This window comes from Hyalella azteca, unplaced genomic scaffold (assembly GCF_000764305.2).
Source record: "Hyalella azteca isolate HAZT.00-mixed unplaced genomic scaffold, Hazt_2.0.2 contig16605, whole genome shotgun sequence".
NCBI lineage: Eukaryota > Metazoa > Arthropoda > Malacostraca > Amphipoda > Hyalellidae > Hyalella > Hyalella azteca.
The window spans coordinates 26,127-47,331 of record NW_025946421.1 but is presented as its reverse complement, the minus strand read 5'-3'; the positions used below and the strand labels follow the sequence as shown (position 1 = coordinate 47,331).

Genomic DNA, 21,205 nt, shown 5'->3' with positions numbered 1-21,205 from the left:
CGACCTAAATATTTTATGCTGTTTTCTATGCCGTCAAAAATGTCAGAAAATACTGCAGAAATAACGTGACCGCTGGTGGTAACGGCAAAAACCTTTAGTAAACATTAGCAACGTCCGACGACAAATGTTTAAAGAAAAGTCAACAATAAATCGATGACGAATATTATTTTCCGCCCAGCAAATCGGCTTCTACATCACTGCTGTCTTGTACGTCGTTATTTGTGGTCGTACACTTTATCGCAACTATAATTTTTGCCTGATAATTCAATGGCCTAATTAATAATTAGATAAATAAGAATTTTCTTTGAGCGCAATCAACTGAATACACATCTCGCTCGGTCGCCTAACGAATTCGCTGAACTCGGCTTTACTGCAGAAACATAAATTTGCCCTGGTAAAACATTTTCAATTTAGATCCAGAATTTTTGCGGAAAGTTTGTTTTTCAATGGAAAAAGTTTGTGGCGCTCGAAGCGATGCAACGCTGCAGCAGCCACAAAATGATTTAGAAAAATTAACGATGAAAAGTTTATATATAATTCGGTGAAACTCTTCGCTGGCCCTCCTGAAGCCATTTCATAGCAGACACGTTCACTGGTCAAGTAGGAGAGATGCCATAGTGGAATAACTGGGCGTAAATAAAATTTAGTAGTTCGGCACTAAAATTCTGGTGTAAGACAAGCTAAAGGATTTAAATTGTCTTTCACGTAGTTTTCACAAATAAAATTGTGCTTTCATTGAGTTATAAGTAAATTAGTTATATTGAAAGGCTAGTGAGCAAATAGAGGGCTCATTGGAAGAAAAATTAATCTATAGTACTTGGCTAATAAATAATGTTTAAATTGTTATTTCAACGTTAGTTCATTCTTATATGTATGTTTATATATCGAGCAATATTAATTTCTAAAGCCACACAATATAAAGTTAACTATTAAAGGAAATTTAGCACCGCATCTCTATACTAAAATATTATTCTTTGGCGGAGTATTAAATTAAAAAGAAGGCTGGTGTAATAAAGGTTAACTGAATGCATGGCAGATGCGAATGAGCAATTAACTTGTAGCATCATTCAGAGCAATCACTTGCCTTGAAACATTACATGCAAATAGTTTATTTTTTATGCCTTCCTTAACATTGAAAGTAACTCCTAACAATTTTAGCTCTCTAGGGTACGGGAAAATAATATTTGTAGTTTGTATTGCATCACTGAAATGTCACATGCTACCACTGAATGAGTTACTGAAAGGATTACTGCAAGGGTTACTGAAGGTGTTACAAAAAAATTACTGCATGGGTTACTGAAGGGGTTACTGCATGGGGCTACTGAAAGGGTTACTGAAAGGGTTACTGAAGGGGTTGCTGATGGGGGTACTGAAAGGGTTACTGCACTGGTTCCGGCATGTGTTACTGAAGGTTTACTGAAGGGGTTACTAAAGGGGCACTGAAGGGGTCACTGAATGGGTTACTGATGGGGTTACTGAGCAGCAACCTGCAGAAGAAGCTACAGAGCAACACTCTGGAGAAGAAGCTACAGAGCAACACTCTGGAGAAGCTACAGAGCAACACTCTGGAGAAGAAGCTACAGAGCAACACTCTGGAGAAGCTACAGAGCAACACTCTGGAGAAGAAGCTACAGAGCAGTACTCTGGACGAGCTGCTGAAGGCTCACCCGCCCCACGATGACGACGACCTCGTGGGCGCCGATGACGGGGTTGCTGTCGAACGCCTGCCAGCCCAGCCTGCGACCGGCGTACGAGTTACAACACTTAAACAAATGGGTATAATTGTACAAATTGTGACGCACTTTCTTACCCACAACACAAGAAGATCGCAGACGTACCACCAAAAAGCCGTGCGACTGGGGCACGAGTTACAACACACAAACAAATGGGTCTTATTGTACAAATTGTGACGCACTTTCTTACCCACAACAAAAGAAGATCGCAGACGTACCACCAAAAAGCCGTGCGACTGGGGCACGAGTTACAACACACAAACAAATGGGTCTTATTGTACAAATTGTGACGCACTTTCTTACCCACAATACAAGAAGATCGCAGACGTACCACTGAAAAGCCCGTTTGCCGGGCCCAACTAGATCAAGATGACCTACACAAGAGCAAAAACTGTAGAGATATTTGGACTAAGTCTCACTCATACCAATAAGCAAAAATTTAATTTTAAGTACGTTTTTGTATAATTTTTCCTACAAAAATGATTTATTTTTAAGAAATCGTGTCAAACGAAACGAGTGAAAAATGTATTCGCAAGATGCCATTTTGGAACATCGCAAGTGAGGAATTTGAATCGGAATAACAAAATAGATTTAAATTTTATGTTAGTAGCAATAGGAAAGTAAATATTGTAAAATTTAAAGTTGGAAACTTACCGTTTGATTCTAAAAATGTTGAATGAGATACAGAATTGTGTTCAATAACTTATGGGAATAAAAATTATCTGTGTTCACTTTTCTTTCTAATTGCACCTCGAAAATTGAATTGCACTAATGCGATGAAGCTTGTGTCTTATACAGCAAGATTGGTCTTTAGTCATTGTTATATCATTATTATTAATTTAAAAAAGTTGACCTTAACACGTATTTATTGCTCGTGATTAATTTACTGATATAATGCCGATATTATTTGGGAATTCATTTTAACTTCAGTTTGCCGAGAAATTCATGCATTTATTGCTTCGTAAGTGGCGCGCGCTATATGTTTGAGCTCCAATTATGATGGAAGTGTGCGGGTTGTCGTTGGTAACCTCGAATAAAGAATTATTTATCTCTGCAGCAGTTACAAATTTTTTTTATAAATTTACCCGCGGTGCTGAAATGCGTTCATCAGCACAGATACTTTTATATATCAATGTGTTCATCAGCACAGATACTTTTATATATCAATGCGTTCATCAGCACAGATACTTTTACATATATCAATGTGTTCATCATCACAGATACTTTTATACATCAATGCTTTCATCAGCACATATACTTTCATATATCAATGTGATCATCAGCACAGATACTTTTATACATCAATGCTTTCATCAGCACATATACTTTCATATATCAATGTGATCATCAGCACAGATACTTTTATACATCAATGCTTTCATCAGCACATATACTTTTATATATCAAGGTGTTCATCAGCACAAATAGTCTTATATATCAATGTGTTCATTAGCACAGATCCTTTTATATATTAATCACAGCAGAAGAGGCATTAATAAATGGCTGCTGATAGTTGTCGGTATTTAATAAGCTTGGAAACAACTATTAATCTATTAACATATTTAGATGAAAACGACTATTAATTTATTAATATATATAGATGAAGAGGATGTAAGAGCCACTCACATCCAGCTTGGCCAGCCGACCTCCCTGGACGTAGGCGTTAGGTTGGCCTCAGCGCCCTGTCTGTTGACGATGTAAAGGTTCCACCAGCCACTCAAGTCGTGGATGTACAGCAACTCATGGTGCTGGTTCCAGTTCGGGGTCATCATGCTGCACGAAACTTGTTAGTTCTTATTGCGTATTGTATAATCTGTATCTTTGGCTATAAATAAATACTCCTAAAAATCAACGATGTAAAGGTTCCACCAGCCCACTCAGGTCGTGGATGTACAGCAACTCATGGTGCTGGTTCCAGTTCGGGGTCATCATGCTGCACGAAACTCGTCAGTTCTTATTGCGGATTGGCATTGTATAATCTGTATCTATGGCTATAAATCAGGTATAATAAATATATAATATATCAGGTATAATAAGTTCTTCTACTCCTAAAAATCATGTATGTTTAAGTTTCGTATCATATGGAAATTTGTTTTGTTGCGTCAATATATGGTAACAAAAATCGGCGCAAAGCAATGGCATTGAGTTTGACATCTTAAACATGTCCAACTAATTAACTTGTTCGTTAAATTTCATGATTTTTTCATCTAACAAACCAATTAAGGATGAAGGCTGTGAACTGTGCGGGCTTTCCTTAACCAACAATGAGCGAGCGGGCAATTTTCGCTTATTATTATTCCACAATTTTGAATATTTGGTGAATATTTGAATACACACATTTGAATATTTGGTGAATACTCCTGAAGAATCTGCGATATACAGAGGCTACGATAAGCGAGCCGTGAAATTAAGACCAATTATTATATTGATTAAACGTATAGATTACACCTGGGCTTGAGTGTTTATGCTCAGTGATCTTAATAGATTATCAGGAATATTTTTTATGGGAGGACATTTAATTGAAATTTGGAGAGAAAGAGAAGGACAAGATTGGAAGGGAAGGAAGGAAAGTAAAATGGAAGCTGGAGTTAAACGAGACCATTTTAATAGCACCTTGTATTGTGTTGTTCGAGTAAGTGCAAATGCAGAACCTAGATTTGATCGATAGAATTTGTGTTAATATTTTAGAAAATTACTTTACATTTCGGGTAATAAATTTAGATTGACTTAATAAAAATATTTTTTGCCGGAAGCGTGTACATTCTGGAAAATTTTTCAAGTTTAATGTACTGAAGTTACGGCCGTCGACCAGCTATACAGCCATAGCACACGTGTACATATATCCAGAGTTGGGCAGCGCTACTTTTAAATGTAGCGGCCGCTACCGCAACATGCTCTAAATGTAGCGGGCGCTACCGCTACCGCTACAACTGCTTAAATGTAGCGCCGCTACCGCTACTGAAAATGTAGCGGCCGCTACATGTAGCACGCTACTGCCCACCTCTGCATAAATCCAGCTGTTATATCCAGCTATTTTATCCAGCTATCAGATCCTCCAACCATAATATCCATGATACATTATCCTCTCCTGTGTTCAGAGCGTGAATTCAGGTGAAGAAAATATCCTACTGAATATCCTATTTCTAGAATTTTTTAAATAGACATTTAACTATAGGGAATAATAATCAAATCTCCCTGGACTCCGGATTATTCTGGTTGCACAGTTACCTTTATAAAAAGGTAATTGCTTCTCTCCATCGATAATAATTAGGCATTATTGATTGACAAATAATGTTCTTTACATTGAATGTTATTCCCATCCGGTATATTGAAGAGAATAAAAGTAAATAATTCTGCAAAATTATTATACTGATATCGAATACCAAGGAAAACCACAAATTATAATAGAATAGAATTGTCGGAACTGAAGAAATAGGCCCACGGCCTGTTGCCGATTCTAGAATTTTTCGTGACTTGATTCACAAGCGATCCGGCCTTTGGAACCTGATCTTTCCATAACTGACCATTGATTGATATAGCTGCTGGACTTATTGCCTGGTCCGTAATTTGCTAGGCATATTAAGACTAAACATATGCTCCTGCATAGCTTCGTCTAGTCTGTTTTTGAAGGCGTTCATACTCGGAGCGTCAACGAAGCTATCAGGTAGGCTGTTCCACATGTCGGTGACTCGAAGCGAGAAGAAATGTTGTCGCATGGATGTGTTCCAACGCTGTTTTTTTAGTTTATAGCCGTTGCCCCTGGTGTTGGTTCTTGTTTCGAATTCTAGTAATCCTTCTGGGACCTTGTATAAGCCATGATTATACTTGTATGCTTCAATGAGTTCCCCATGCAGACGTCGATAACTGAGGCTTGGAAGCTTCATAATCTTTAATCTTTCCTCATGGGACTTGCCTTTCAAGCCCGAAACATCCTTGTTGCACGTCTTTGAACACTCACTATTCAATTTTTGTCCTTTTTCAGTTTCTATGACCACACGACGTTTCCAAACTCTAGGTTCGGGCGCATGACAGCAACAAACAACTGCTTCATCGCTTCTGCTTTTAGGAACTCGAAAGAGCTTTTGATGAGTCCTAGTCGTTTATTGGCTTTATTAACTTGACCTTCAATATGCTTAGAAATTTTCAACTCATTGTCGATATTAACTTCTAAATCTTTTTCCATTGTCGACTTCGACATCATCGCTCTGTCGTTGCAACCGTGTCTTCTCATAGTGTAATCTTGCTGTTCAGTATTCTTGCCAAGGTGGATTACTTTATATTTGTCGGCATTGAAACGCAGATGCCACTTATCAGCCCTGTTAACCAGCTTGTCACGATCACCTTACAACTGTACTTTTTGCTCCGTATTCTTCACTGCATTATAAATTTTTGTGTCGTCAGCATACATTGAGCACACGCTAGACACAGCTTCTGGCAGATCGTTTATAAAAGCAACGAATAAAACAGGCCCGAGAACGCTTCCTTGTGGCACGCCGCTGCGCACTGAAGCCCAATCTGATAGGGACCCATTAATACTGACACGTTGTTGTCTCCCTACTAGAAAATTTCGGATCCATTTGAGTACATTAATCTCAATTCCTAAAGACTTCAATTTACGCAACAGCCGCCCATGTGGGACACTGTCAAATGCCTTGGCAAAATCGAGGTACACTGCATCTACTGGCTCCCTTTCGTCCAGCAGGCGGGTCCATTCGTTCAGAGTCGACAAGAGGTTAGTGGTGCAGGATCTCCCGGCAATAAAGCCATGTTGACAGTCTGATAGGAGATTATTAACAGTCAAATGATCTATCAATCGATCCCTCACAACAGATTCCATTACCTTGCAAACGACACTTGTCAAACTGACAGATCGATAGCTGCCCGGGCAGCTTTTGTCACCTTTTTTGAATAATGGTGTCACTTGAGCTTCTTTCCAGTCAGCCGGCAAGAGCCTTTAGTTCAAAGTTTTTCGAAAAAATTACGTCACAGGGCCGGCTAGGACAGTTGCTAACTCTTTGAGCAATCTGGGGTGGAAGCCGTCTGGTCCACATGACTTGTTTGGATTTACAGCTATAAGGCGCTTGAGAACCTCTTTTTTTTGTATTTCGAAACTTGTTAATTTAGAGCCGACTCTGCGCTCCTCAATAGCTGTAATACTGTTCAAGTCCTTTCAGTGAATACGCTGCTGAAAAACTGATTAAGAACATTAGCTTTGCCCTCATCAGAGGATATCTTTCGTTTCTCTACTTTCAAATCAGAAATACCGTCCTTTATCTTGCACTTCGAGCTAGCGTACAATAAGAATGCTTTCGGCTTCTTTTTTGCATTTTTAGAAATATTTTTTTAATGGTTTTTACTGCGGTGCGACAGCTTTCTTTAGCTTGATTTCGAGCTCTTGCGTATAGGTTAAAGTCAGCATCGCTACGAGTCTGTAAATAACGCTGGTAGGCTTCCTTCTTTGTTTTCAGCTTAGCTAGAACTGTACTGTTCATCCACTGAGTTTTTTTGGCTCCACCAAGCTTAATTTTAGGTACACACGCATCAACTGCAGACATAACCGTGTCTTTGAAAAATGACAATGACTCAGCCACATTCATATCCTTAATACAGTTCAAAATATTCACTGCATTCACTGCTTCACGTTTATCATAGTCGCCTTTCGCAAAATTCAAACGCTCACGCTTTCGAAGTGTCTTTTCTGTACAGCACCTTAGACTGAAAAACAATGATTTGTGATGGTTTTGCCCAATGGAGCCTCGTGACGAAGCTCATCTAACATTGATTTATTCTAGAATAAACCAGGTCTAGAATATTGGGAGACTGTTTACTTCTATAATGGGTTGGCTCGGTAACTTGCTGGACTAGGAAGGAGTCTCTCATAGACTCCATGAACAAGGATGCTGGGTGATTCTCTTCCCTTGGAGAGGATCCATCTGTCCAGTCTAGCTCTGGATGATTAAAATCACGAACGATCAACGTGTGTGAGCTAATAAGCGAACACTAACCTGTTGTGCTGGAGGTAGATTTCCACGTTGATATCAACGAGAACTTCCTGGCTGAGGGTGCCAGCGTACAGCCTCGTGTTGTCCCACGGCTGTCATGAAATTTGTTTTGTCCATCATCAACGAACCAAATTGTAAATTGTAGCAAATATTTACGGGTGCAAATATAAATATAATCAAACTAACCTCTATTTTCTACATTATTTCATTGGCAGAAATTTGGATACATTATCCATATAGCTCCATATTATGGAAAACCTTGGAAGAAATATGATCGGTAACTAATATTACCGAGCTATAACAATTCATATGCAATAATTAATAATTGTGTAAATAAAAAAATACTAACTTAAAAACATTGATACCGCTGTCCATATTATCAAAAATGTTCATCATGCAGGGCAGCGCCGAAACAAATCAGCTCGATTAATGACCGAAAAATCGAGGCAATGGTTACTACGTTCATGTGTGTTCGAAATGGGCTACATAATGCAGTAATTTCTCGAATAATCGCCGCCATAAAAATTCGCTTGAAAAAAAAGTATACACTTAGGTATACACTATTTCTTCTTTCAGAAGCTTTGATAGTTTTAACCATTTTAATATATTGTAATCATGCATCTAAATCAAACAACTAATGAGTTCAGCTGGGCTCACCATATCGGGATGATTCCACTGGATCCAAACGAGCTTTGTGCCGTCCTCCGTGACCCGCGGCGCGGCGAAAAAGTCCGCGTGGGAGAACATGTCGCGCTCCTTGCCCGCCAGCAGGTCGAACACCGCAATGCCGTGCCGGGGCTCCTTAGCGCGGCCGCCCTCCACGGGGCCGTGGTCTTCGTATACGCAGTACAAGCGCTGCGTCTGCACGAAGGCGACCGTAAAAATGACATTACAATGCGACAGTACAAAAGACGTCACAAGGCGACCGTACAAATGACATTACAATGCGACAGTACAAAAGACGTCACAAGGCGACCGTACAAAAGACATTACAAGGCGACCGTACAAATGACAGTACGTGGCGACAGTACAAATTAAAGATATCATAAGGCGACCGTACAAATGACATTACAATGCGACAGTACAAAAGACATCACAAGGCGACCGTACAAATGACATCACAAGGCGACCGTACAAATGACATCACAAGGCGACCGTACAAATGACATTGCAGGTCGATCTTACATATGACATCACAAGGTGACCGTACAAATGACCTCACAAGTCAACCGTACGAATGACATCACAGAGCGACCGTACAAATGACATAAAAAGTTTACCGTACAAATGACCTCACAAGTCAACCGTACAAATGACATCACAGAGCGACCGTACAAATGACATCAAAAGTTTACCGTACAAATGACATCAAAAGTCAACCGAACAAATGACCACAAGACGACCGTGCAAAAGACATCACAAGACCACCGTACAAATGACATCACAAGGTTCCGTGCAAAAGACACCACAAGACGACAGTACAAATGACATCAAAAGGCGGCAGTTCAAAAGGCATCAAAAGGCAACCGTTCAAATGGCATCAGATGAGCCGCTCTTCACGGATCATCGGCATCCAATTATGCAGAGGATAATAAGCTTAGGCATTACCATGGGATATGTAGCAGATTATAGCAATGATTATGCGGTATGAATGTTTGAAAGCCGCGTCTGCATTATTGTTTATTATTGTTGATTATTATTTAGGTATTAATATTTGTGCAGACTATTGTATCCCTCTAATTTCGACTTCCTCTGTGCCCTGTCATTCGAGACAATGTAAAATAAATTTAATTTATTCGCAATGTATTGTCAGTTTGACTAGGCAGTAAATATTTTGCTGTGAGCTACGTAAGAGATATTCAATCAGACTGCGAATTGTGCTTTAATTGAATAAGGGACCCATACGACAATGAAACTGTTTATCAATCGTCGTACAGAGCAATACTCGATTTAAAAAGGTAAATGGCGTGTAGTTGAACTTGAAGCGATTTTCTTACTTTAGGAGAGTAGGTAAGGTCAGCGTATCGTTTTTTGGGCGAGTTGGAGATTTTCTCAGCCGTGGAGAGAGGCCCGTGCTGTCGGTAGAGTTGGTTGTCGTGTCCGGATACGTAGAAGACTGTGTTATTGTAAACGAGGAACGAGCCTCCACCGTACTCGTAGACGCGGCTACGAACGTCAACAGTCGTGTTCGTCCATCGAACGATTTTCTGATTATCTGGATGAAAAACTTTTGATTACCTGGATGAAAAACTTTTGATTACCTGGATGAAAAACTTTTGATTACCTGGATGAAAAACTTTTGATTACCTGGATGAAAAACTTCTGATTACCTGGATGAAAAACTTCTGATTACCTGGATGAAAAACTTCTGATTACCTGGATGAAAAACTTCTAATTACCTTGATGAAAAACTTCTGATTACCTGGATGAAAAACTTCTGAATACCTGGATGAATAACTCCTGATTACCTGTATGAAAAACTTCTGATTACCTGGATGAAAAACTTCTAATTACCGTGATGAAAAACTTCTGATTACCTGGATGAAAAACTTCTAATTGCTTGGATGAAAAACTTCTGATTATCTGGATGAAAAACGTCTGATTACCTTGATGAAAAACTTCTCATTAACTGAATGAAAAACTTCTGATTACCTGGATAATTTATTAAACAAAAATAGCAAAACACAATCATCATAGGAAGATCTTTAAATGGCGTAAGCAAAGTTAACATCCGTTTCCGTTTAATTCGTGACTTCAGCAAATTGAACGATACATGCAGAGACGTACTTTAGGATGCGAAAGCAGGATGTTAAAAATTTAGTTGGTTTCAAAATAACATCTAAATCAATTAAAATGTTATTACTTTGTAATTTGCTTTTTGCTTACTCCAGTGAAATTATCTCAAGTTTAAACTATCATTTAGGCCGAAAATAAATTTCTTGAAATATTATTGCTTGTGGTGTGGTCTATACTCGCAGCAACAGGCGTGAGTGAAGCAAGCTTTCATGTTCCCTGAGGTTTGATGTTCTCAAGACCAAAGCTCACAGCTGAGAATAGCAATTACGCGCGCACCAACTTAGCTCTCGATTTCTGTTTCAATTTCACCAAACGCTGATCCTTTTTTAGTTGCGAATATAAGAGATGAAAGCTTTTTCGAGCTAAGAAATAACTTCTTGACGGTCCTCTAGAATGTAACCAATTTCATGAGAAATTTTAAGCGAGCATAGAACAAGCAGGAATATTCATTACATCATTAAGATTTTTGTGAAATTTCTGGTGTCGGCTTGGTACATCTTGCTGCCATAAATGACTTTTCTGAATAATCGCGATAGGAATTGTTACTGTAATTTGAAATTGAAATATCGAAATTCAAAATATAGAAATATTTGATATCTTGAAACATTTGAAATATTTAAATGTTGGAAATGTTGAAATATTTGAGATATTGAAATATTTAAAAATTGAAATGTAATATTGAAATTGTTATTAATACTGCATAAGTCATAAAAACATGCGAATGGCCGTTCTCAAATTTAGGCTCCATAAAAACGGAATAGCCGTCGAGAAATTGACAGAATATGATTTAAATTTTTAGTAAGCGAAACGATCTCAAATTCATCTAACTATGAGAACCGTCACTAGAATTACATCTACCGAACCTCCACAATAAAAAATTACAAAAATTTTGGAATTTTGCTTCATGTAAAAAGCCTTGTTATTTTTCCTCGCTAAGAGCATTCGAGAAGGTTGACTTAAACAATGTTTTAACATTTTGTTTTCAAAAATTCGAAAAGTTAATTTCAAATTACGAAAACCTAGTTTAAGAATTTAAAATTTCAGAATAAAAACAGTGAAAGTAATCATTTATAGCATAGTAAATTGATTGTTCCATTGGAGATACTTTCAATCAATTTTGCTGAATCAAAAAAGCTGAAGTTTTTCGAACATGAACGGAAACATCAAACTAACAGAAATTTCTTACTTTTTGTCTGAAATTTTAACTAATTTTTTTTAAATTTTTTTTTAACTACAGCAAAACATATTTATGAAGGTAAAAAAAATCTCACCAACGTTGTACTGAAAGAGCACTCCGTGACCGTCTTCAGAACTGACCTCCTCGACCCAAAACACGTGGCCTGCAAGTTTCAAATTGATATGATTTAATAAAAACAAAATTCATTATTCCTAATAATAAATTGATAGCTAGAGCATTAAAGCGGTCTTAAGTGTTCCTATGAAAATAGGAAGTATGAGATATAATCAAAATGTAATCGCATGTATTCGGATCTCTAGTGAACTAAACGAAATTGATGGACTATTGAAATGAAATATTGACTAAAATGACAAGAAATTACTTCACTGACAGAAAAGTATAATTACTGCAATTGAAGAGTAGTAACTTTAACAAAAAAAAACACAAATCTTTTGGTGTCTTGCCAGAAAAAAGGCACGAGAAAGGATGAAATAACGAACCAACTTTAAAATCAATTAGTAAACAATTTATTTATTTATCGGAGTAATATTGGGCTAAGAACGCAAGGTTACAAAAGATCAAGCAGACAGAATTTAAACCGTACCAATTTTGAAATCGTTAAACTACATTTTATAAATAATGAAATATGCTGGTATCTGCTTCATTAAATCCATAGTCAAATAGCCTTATGCCTCGCTCATATTACGCGTATATTGTATTCGCTTGTCAAATTAGGCAAGGAAGTAGCAGAAAAAATATAACTCAGTACTCACTGCAGTGAGTGACAGGGAGCGCATTTTCACGTCGACGAAAACGTGAAGTCACGGACGGACAGATAGACGGACGGACAGACAGACGGACGGACGGACAGACAGACAGACAGACAGACAGACAGACAGACGGACGGACAGACAGACAGACGGACTGACAGACGGACGGATAGATAGACAGACAGACAGAAGGACAGACAGACGGATGGACAGACAGACGGACGGACAGACGACGGACGGACAGACAGACAGACAGACAGACAGACAGATGGACGGACAGACAGACAGACGGGCGGACAGACGGTCATGGCGAGCACAATTGTGCATTTTTTCCATAAATGAGAAAATGCGCTAAAAATCTACTCGTTGACCTGTAGCTCGGTCCACACGGGGCGGTTCAATGACTTCATTCCTGGCCTTGACAGCCACGTCGCTAGTGATGGGCGATGGCCACGACCCATACGCCGCCACCTTCTTGCTTTTGCACGATCCTGTGATAGAAAAACTTTATTGCCTGAATTATTATTAACTTATAATTGACTTATTTTCGTAGGAATGACATTGTAAAAGTTAGAAGTGGAGAAAGTATCAGTGGTGGATGTCAGATTCTTTATAGCTGGACGTTGTGACCAAGTGACTTCGATAGGCCCATGTGGCTGAGGAAGCACTCTACCGACAAAATTATTTTAAATTTAGACTGTACCCGGTACATAGATCGGTAAAAAGATCGGTAACTCCAATTAAATTTGCTTACAGGGAAGGTGATATTAATAGTAGGCAATGATTTCAGATGATTTCGTGCTTCAGATAATTTAATGATACGTTAATTGACGGTTTAATTGACACTAGAGAGATCTTCGCTATAGGTGTTAGTGTAGCGCGCCAGCCTTGGCTGCGCTTTAAACGCTAGTAGTTTTCCTCAGCCGCCGCACCTTTCTAACAAAGACTGCAAAGAAGAAGTATGCATAGCTAATTTTCTCTGGAAGCAGCTGATAGCGAGTAGGCAACCATTTTTGCGTGATAAACCATTTTTTGCAATGTCTATAAATATTTGTACTTAATGTCTGTACTTACAAACTGGTATGCATTTAGTTTATAGTCCTGCGTCGTGGCCGCGGATTCTCTAACTTATTAAAATTTACTTTGTGGCCTTTGGAAATTCGCTGAATTGTTTTAATTAATCCTCGTACGTTAGGGCCCGCAGGCAGAGACCTATAAGTAACGTCGTTGTATGGATCATAGTTGTCCCGCTACATTAGTAAATGATCACAGTCCACAGTTGATGTAGATCGCTGCTTTTGACAAATTTTCTGGTTGCTAGCAGCTCATTACGACGCTACATGGTTAATGTGAATCAAACATGAAAATGTATTTGACATGATCTCGCAATGTTAAACAACAAATGCTTCTGGAAATGGTTTAAATCACATTGACGAAGCGAACCGCAGTTACTAATTACTAATCAATTACACACCGCAATTAACATTTACTAATTAGGTTTTAATCGATTGGAATCAACAAAGATCCATGTCGCAAAAAAAAACTCATTCTCCCCAAAAGCCTTTTCAGTGTCTCATTTCGCTGCGTATGAACATGTTTATGAAACAATACTGTTAATTTGGCTTTAGTAAAACTTTCGCTGGCGCTCAAAATAGGAATTTCACTTCAATTCCTGAATAGAAAAGAAGCATGTTTTTTTTTGTCGTTTTCTACACTTCTCTAAAGACACTTATTATAATACCCATTTTGGTTGCAATTAAGTATTTTCATTTGAAAATATTTCTTGAATAATTGTATTTCAATCCATAAAATTTTGATTATTTAATGAAAGTCGGTATTCTGCGACACAACATATTCTAATAGACTGAAATAAAAATCGCGTATACGATAATACATCTTTAAATACTCAATAGACTTTTTAATTTTTACTCATTTACTTAGACTTATTTACCTTCAGGCGTACTTAATTATTATTTACCTTCAATTTTAAGGTAAAAAATACAAGAAAAGAACTATTGATTTCGGTTGTAAATATTTGCTCCAGAAATGAGCTGTCATGAGCCATTGAACCTACACGGTCGCCCCGAACACACTCGCCGAGTTTAGCTTACTGCCACTGTAGTGTGCACGCTGTACATGAAGACAAGAGTAGCACTTAAAATAGCGTGTATTTTTGAAACAATATGGCTAATTTCAATCATTGCTGTTTAACTGTTCAAATGTGATGTTTTGTTCGGTAAAAACCTTTTACAACTCAAATGACTTGGAAGAAACGTAAGGCCCGTGACGACCATATCATTTAGCTAGGCTAAAATACATACATTCTCTTGCAAGCATCAAGCTGTCTAGTAGTAATAGATGCTTCGCTGACTCAATAACAAATTTTGACGGTTAGTTATAATATTTTCCGTAAATATATAACAGGTCGCTTTCTAGCACTGCTGTCGGCAGGCTGATTGATCGCCTCAAGCAAATTGATTTCTGTTTCAACTAAAACGTTTCTGTCAAGGAATGCAAACGCAATCAGTATGGCACTAAGCTACCAAGAGAATGCAATGCTTGCTGCCTTGTATATATATACCAACGTCCATGCATGATACGATCTCATGCATAAACTGCATGATATTTGGTGGAAACATTGTAAGTGCTAACATAATGGTAACCGTGTATGACTGTTTCTATGTTTGGTCACCTTAACGCTCAATTATTTTTTAAGAATAGACTGGTTCTCCATAAGTGAAACTTCGTACAATCGAAAATTCATTTTCTAATTGGTCATGACTGCTACAATTTCATTAGAGATAAGATGGAAGTAAATTAAATTAACAATTAATTACCTGAAGATATTTTATCCAGCAGTAAGTAAGATGAAGCAGTTGTTTTGTATTGACATTTATGGATCGAAAATTCATTTTCTAACTGGTCATGACTGCTACAATTTCATTAGAGATATGATGGAAATAAATTGAATTAATAAATGCTTACCTGAAGCCTTCTTATCCCCGGAAGTAAGATGAAGCAGTTCTTTATTGACATTCTTTGATCTCAGCAGCAGGTTTAGAAGCAAGCTGCCATTAGACACGTTCAGCAGCTGGAACTGCGGTGTAACATTCATGGTTCCTGCCTGGTTAGTCTCGACGCAATGGGCGGACGATGACCGAGCATCTGGAGGTATCGTGTTGACATTCATTACAAACTATTGGGTTTATTAAAAAAATCTAAATAATCGAGATTTTTCTATCAATTTTTATTGTAAGTTGAAATGCGAGAAAAAAATAATCCGATTAAAATTGAGACTGAAGCTACAATAAATTGTGCAATTATGAATAATTCATTCCGCTTGTTATTAATTTTATTGATATTTACCAAGTGCAAATATAAAGCAACTGCTTGGTTATCGTTCATGAGTTCAGTTCGAATTCCTTATTAACTCATCAACGCGCTGTCAACGCACATTGATCACATTAATACATAATTATGACGAAAATTGATATTTTAAAATTAAAATTACAATGCAGTGTACCTATTATTCTAAAAAAATAGTCGTGGTTGTGATGGAAAAATTCTTTCGCTTTGCCAAGTTAATTTGAAACAGACTAATCAATCTTCTGTTTTCCTACGCTCATCAATGACCTACAGGAGTACAGGAGTGCTTTCTTAAATGACTTCTCTGAAGTTCGCTCATCAATGACCTACAGGAGTACAAGAGTGCTTTCTTAATTACATTCAAGAAAACGCGTGCCAAAAGTCAAATAATTGTCAAGGTTATGAGTAGTGCAGATGAATGAAAGAAAATCGTAATTGGCGGATCTGTCAAGACCGCGGCCGCAAAAGCTTGAATGCTCAACCATCAAACAAAACTAACCTGAATTGTCCACATGATTCTCTTGATTAGAAGAATTTTCAGCGCTGAAGGTTGACGGAAAACTCGAATCCGAGATCGGATTTGATTGAGGGGCGGCGAGGGAAGGATCCTGATTGAAGGAATTGAGCTTTGAAGCGTCGAGGGTAAGCTGGTCTTTGGAGCTTGTGTTCGTAGTTCCTGTCTGGTGATAGACGGGATGTGAGGGACGAAAAATTCAATTGGAGCTCGTCAAAACAATTCGATTGTATTTGATTGTGACAAAATTCGTTGAGGAATATCTGTGACTAATAGAAGGGAAACGATACTTCCAAGCACACTGAAAATTTTGACAGTATATACATATAATGCCACTGACTCCCCATGCAATTTTTACTGATGAATACGCGCCTGTATCAAGTTCCTCAATCTCGTTTCCGACTTTCATGCGTACTTCAATGCGTATTTGGTATAAAAAATTCTACTTTGACGTTCGCTTAGCAGGGTTGAAAAAATTTTTTGGGCGTTTTGAAAAAGTTTTCAGCTATTTTAATAGCTCTGACTGTACATCTTTAATCTGGCTTACAGTGGAAAGCCAAGCATGAACCAGAAGATAAGTCATGCTAGCTTCGGCTCAATTAACTTGCATGAAATTCATCTAAATTTTGATAAGCGCTTAACTCACAGTTTCGTTTGACCAGTGAAAGTCGCCTTCATTTCTGGTGCTCAAAAATTTGCCAAATTGTATGTATCTTCAGCTAAATAATATATTAGGCAATGCTTAACTACAGAACAAATTTATTTAGAAAATAACCAAAATGCATTCCGCTATTTTATTAGGATGCCCGGCAGCAGCGAGGTCAAATTGGCGAGAAGCAAGCAATTGGTGTCGCAGTTCTGGGAGCATTCAAAGCAAATGTTACATCGCATGTTACATTAATTGTAGCAGACCAACCTGTACAGTGTATAAGGCTTATTTAAACATCGTTCATTTTAGATGAATAAAGTTAGCGATTGGATCATATTCCGCACCAATGCACTGAGAAAAATTAATGTGTAATATTCTCCAAATGGTGATATACTGTCTGCACGTACGTAGCAATAATACCCCTTTTTACTGGGCCTGAGTGGGTATAGGTGACCCACACTAAGCAAAAAGTGCATAGTTTTATTATAAGAGTTTCCATTGATTTCTCTTGGTGTTATATGATGAGTTGAATTCTCGCTTGCTGTACAGGAAGTATTCTGCAGGTAACGTAAATAAACAAATGTTTAGGGGTTAATCCACTGCAAATAGAAAATTTGTTTTGTTGTCGACATGCCTGTGAAGAATTCAAGCATATGATATTGCCTAATGCAAGAAGTGGATAAGCAAAGGCCAGTAAAATTATTTTTCGTTTGCATGGAATTAGGTTCCAGACTGATCAGCCATTCACGACGCTTAAAACCTCCCTTATACTTTATGGGAGGCACATGTGAGGACCCAAAGGAACATATGCCCCGTTTTCTTGGCTTTCTTCAATGAACTTCAATCTTTTATCATTAGCTCAATGGTCAAAACGATGGTCCATAAGACGCTAAAAGTTTGCAATCAAACCTAAAAGGCTTCTTTTGCTGACGAATTGCTCCAATGAGTACTATAATATTTCTTCATCATCTATTCTACGGCTACGTGTGTCTCCAAAATTTCGTAATTCCAAAATGGCTCCTGAAGCACTGTCATGAATAGCGGTATTCAGAAGCCTTGGTCAAATTATATAATCATTGTTAGCTGCATTCTTGATGTTGTAGAAATGCAGCGTAGAGTTTTATTCGTAGATATCATATTTTCTGATGCATAAATTTGAAAAATTCGAACGATATCGACTTCAAACAAGTGAACAATTGCAATATCACTTAATTAAAAAAATACATATATATATATATATATATATATATATATGTGCTAGTATCTATCAAGTATTTTATATTTAAATACATAAGCATTAAAATGTGGTTGAAAAAAACCAAAACTTTGTTTTTGGATTAAGAGTCCAATTTTTGGGTTTTAAGTTCTAAAACATACAAGTTAAATAAGAATATTTCCTGGGTCATTGTGCATATTTAGCGCGGATAAATCTTACAGTGGCTGCCGAACTTCCGGCTTCATGATTCGAAGACGTGGCGTTGGCTGGAAGAGTGGAAGACGTGGTGTTGGCTGGGAGATGGGAAGACGTGTTGTTGGCTGGGAGATGGGAAGACGTGGTGTTGGCTGGGAGATGGGAAGACGTGGTGTTGGCAGGGAGATGGGAAGACGGGAGAGGAGAAAATGTGGCGTTGGTTGGGAGAGGGGAAGACGTAGCGTTGGCTGGGAGAGCGGACGAGATGTTGGCTGGGAGAAAAGACGTGGCGTTGACTGGGACTGGTCGGTCAATCTGTTCAGGCGTTGTAACTTTAATCAGTCACGAGCAAATAATTTATTTCCATTTATTAAGATTAATTTATTAATTAATAAGTGCATAATTCGTACACTTATTAGAGTTTTTGAACGTGCATGAGTCTGAACCTAACTTGCCCTTGTTGCCTAAATTTTAAATTTTAAGTTAAATTTTAGGGGTTTTGATGCATTATCAGGTGTTATCTGTGAACTTTTTCATATTAATACTATATCGAGAATAAGATAATTAAAATTAACTTCAAAAAGGACAATCTGGGGAGCTGAGCTAGATTTCATCCATAAAACATTGCAAAAATAACAACTAACAATAAGTAACGACGAAAAATTTCACTACCAAATAATTTTGTGATTATCAATTGCTTATTAATTGGACTAGACACTACGAGCCTTTATCACCTGAAACCCAAAATTATAAATTCTACATCATTATTTAATTATGACATAAATTTTAAATATCCTTAATACATTTTGTGTTTTAATAAGTCCAGCCATTATGTTCTCCGAAAGTGTTCTTCTTCAGCTTGACTGGGATCGATGACTAGAAATTTGTTTAGAGCGATGAATAAGTCTGATTATAGCGGCACTTATCAATGAGGGATTACTTGCATGATAAATGCGCGTAAACGTGACTTGTAGAATTAACGTAGATGAGAACGATCTTTCTTGATATTTCAAGGTTCAAACTTAATTTTTTACTCAATCTTTCAGATAACATATGAAGAAGTACTGCTGCTTGTAATTGAGAAGTGGAGCACGCAGATCCAGTAAGAATTACTCTTTGCCTATTATTGCGGCCGGAACTTTGAGTGCACAAGCCCTGATCTCGTTGTGTTGGCACAGCAACAAATTGCATGAGGGAACTATGTCACTGAACTTATTGTAATAATAATAATTTAAATAATAATGACGATTAAAATAATAATAATAATAATAATGGTAAAAAAATATAATAAATTAATAATATTAATATTGATGATAATAATGATACTCACTTGCGTACCGTCCGTACCCGTTGCAGCACCACAGCAGACGAGCAAGGCTGCACCGAACATCATTAACATTTTATGAATGGTTTATGAATAGGGATTCAGGAATAGCTTTCTTATTCAAATCTAATCTCTATTGTCCTCTAATTATAACTGAAACATTCAGTCATAACGATTTTTTCTTTTTGATTGTTTTCCAGGTTGAATTTCACAATGAAAACAAATGATCGCAGATTATGTTGAAAGAGCCAATTGATTTTAGATCACAAATATCCCTTGGTTGTTATTCTTCTCGCATTTTCGCTTATTGTATTTCACACTAGAAAAACTACACATGATCAAAGCTCGATGTAAGATCACATCTTTTTTGTTCCTTGACGATGCAATTAATTCGAGTTCAAAGTTTGCGATGCTTCTTTTTCAGGACGAAAACCTCGTTCTGTGCGCAGCAGCATTCCAGGGTTTTTAGTTGGAGCTTCCGAACCAAACGACCAAGTCAGACGTTGGGATTAAGAGTCGTAACTTCGTGGAATATGAATGGTGTATGCTGATCATGATATCAGAATATAAAGATTAAACATTTGATAACATTTCATGGAGTCAAAATCGCACTGGAGTGTCATGAATCGCACTTGTCATCACATGCGCAAAAAATATTCTCGATCAGTGGGGTACATGAAATAGAACAATGACTGTTTATTAGCCAGACAAGTTGATGTTCTTCAGCGAAAAAAAATGGACGCACACAAGTCCTAAATAAAAATACAAACAAGTTTTGAAGAATGGAAGAGCAGGTAATTTAATGCTAGTGAAATTTCGGATAGACATTTCTTCTGTTAAACGAATGCAAATCCATAACAATTTTACAGTTAGCTATTGCACATTATCGGATATATTCTATATTTTCAGGAAAGATCTTGCGTAAAATTTAATTTGTAAAATCTTTACAGACTCCGTTAGCCATGGGACGGAGCATTTGGTGTTCACTGTTAATTCCGGAAGAAATGCAACTCTACTATATAGTGTCCACTATGTCTCTTCATCACTACTACTATATAGTGTCCACTATGTCTCTTCATCACTAGACTTGTATTTAAACTAATCTCAAGGCTTTCAGTTGCACGGACTACTAATCTAATATATTCTCATCTCATGAGATGACATAAGTATTCACTGTAGTTGAACCCCCAAGAAAGCATCACAGGAGTGAACTGCAGTGCACTACACTCGGTACTGTCATCACAGCGAGCACGACTGCTCGGTTCAAGTGAACAGTCAGGCTGGACCGGTTCTGTAGCTCCCCCACCTCCTCACCCTGTACACAACCAAGAAAAACATGTGGGATGACTATTTTAAATAAAATTATTATTACTAATGATGTAGAAACTTCATCAAGTGAGAAACATAAAAAATTGTGGACCTACAATCAACAAATTCGATAATTAATCAAATAATCAACTATT

The 21,205-nt window shown here is 37.6% G+C and overlaps 1 protein-coding gene across 1 annotated transcript in view; it reads right to left on the bottom strand.

Annotated features, from left to right (window-relative positions):
- The window catches only part of LOC108675940, a 28,053-nt gene extending 7,093 nt beyond the window's left edge, over positions 1 to 20,960 (bottom strand). The window contains exons 1-11 of the mRNA XM_047884959.1: positions 19,749 to 20,960; positions 18,443 to 18,733; positions 16,344 to 16,524; positions 15,464 to 15,643; positions 12,850 to 12,969; positions 11,803 to 11,871; positions 9,733 to 9,950; positions 8,393 to 8,596; positions 7,739 to 7,827; positions 3,360 to 3,506; positions 1,668 to 1,737 (exon numbers count right to left, since the gene is read on the bottom strand). Coding sequence (XP_047740915.1) covers positions 1,668 to 1,737; positions 3,360 to 3,506; positions 7,739 to 7,827; positions 8,393 to 8,596; positions 9,733 to 9,950; positions 11,803 to 11,871; positions 12,850 to 12,969; positions 15,464 to 15,643; positions 16,344 to 16,524; positions 18,443 to 18,733; positions 19,749 to 19,817 — 1,638 coding nt within the window. The 5' untranslated portion in view covers positions 19,818 to 20,960. The remainder of the gene's footprint in view (positions 1 to 1,667; positions 1,738 to 3,359; positions 3,507 to 7,738; positions 7,828 to 8,392; positions 8,597 to 9,732; positions 9,951 to 11,802; positions 11,872 to 12,849; positions 12,970 to 15,463; positions 15,644 to 16,343; positions 16,525 to 18,442; positions 18,734 to 19,748) is intronic.
- Between the last annotated feature and the right edge of the window lie 245 nt (positions 20,961 to 21,205).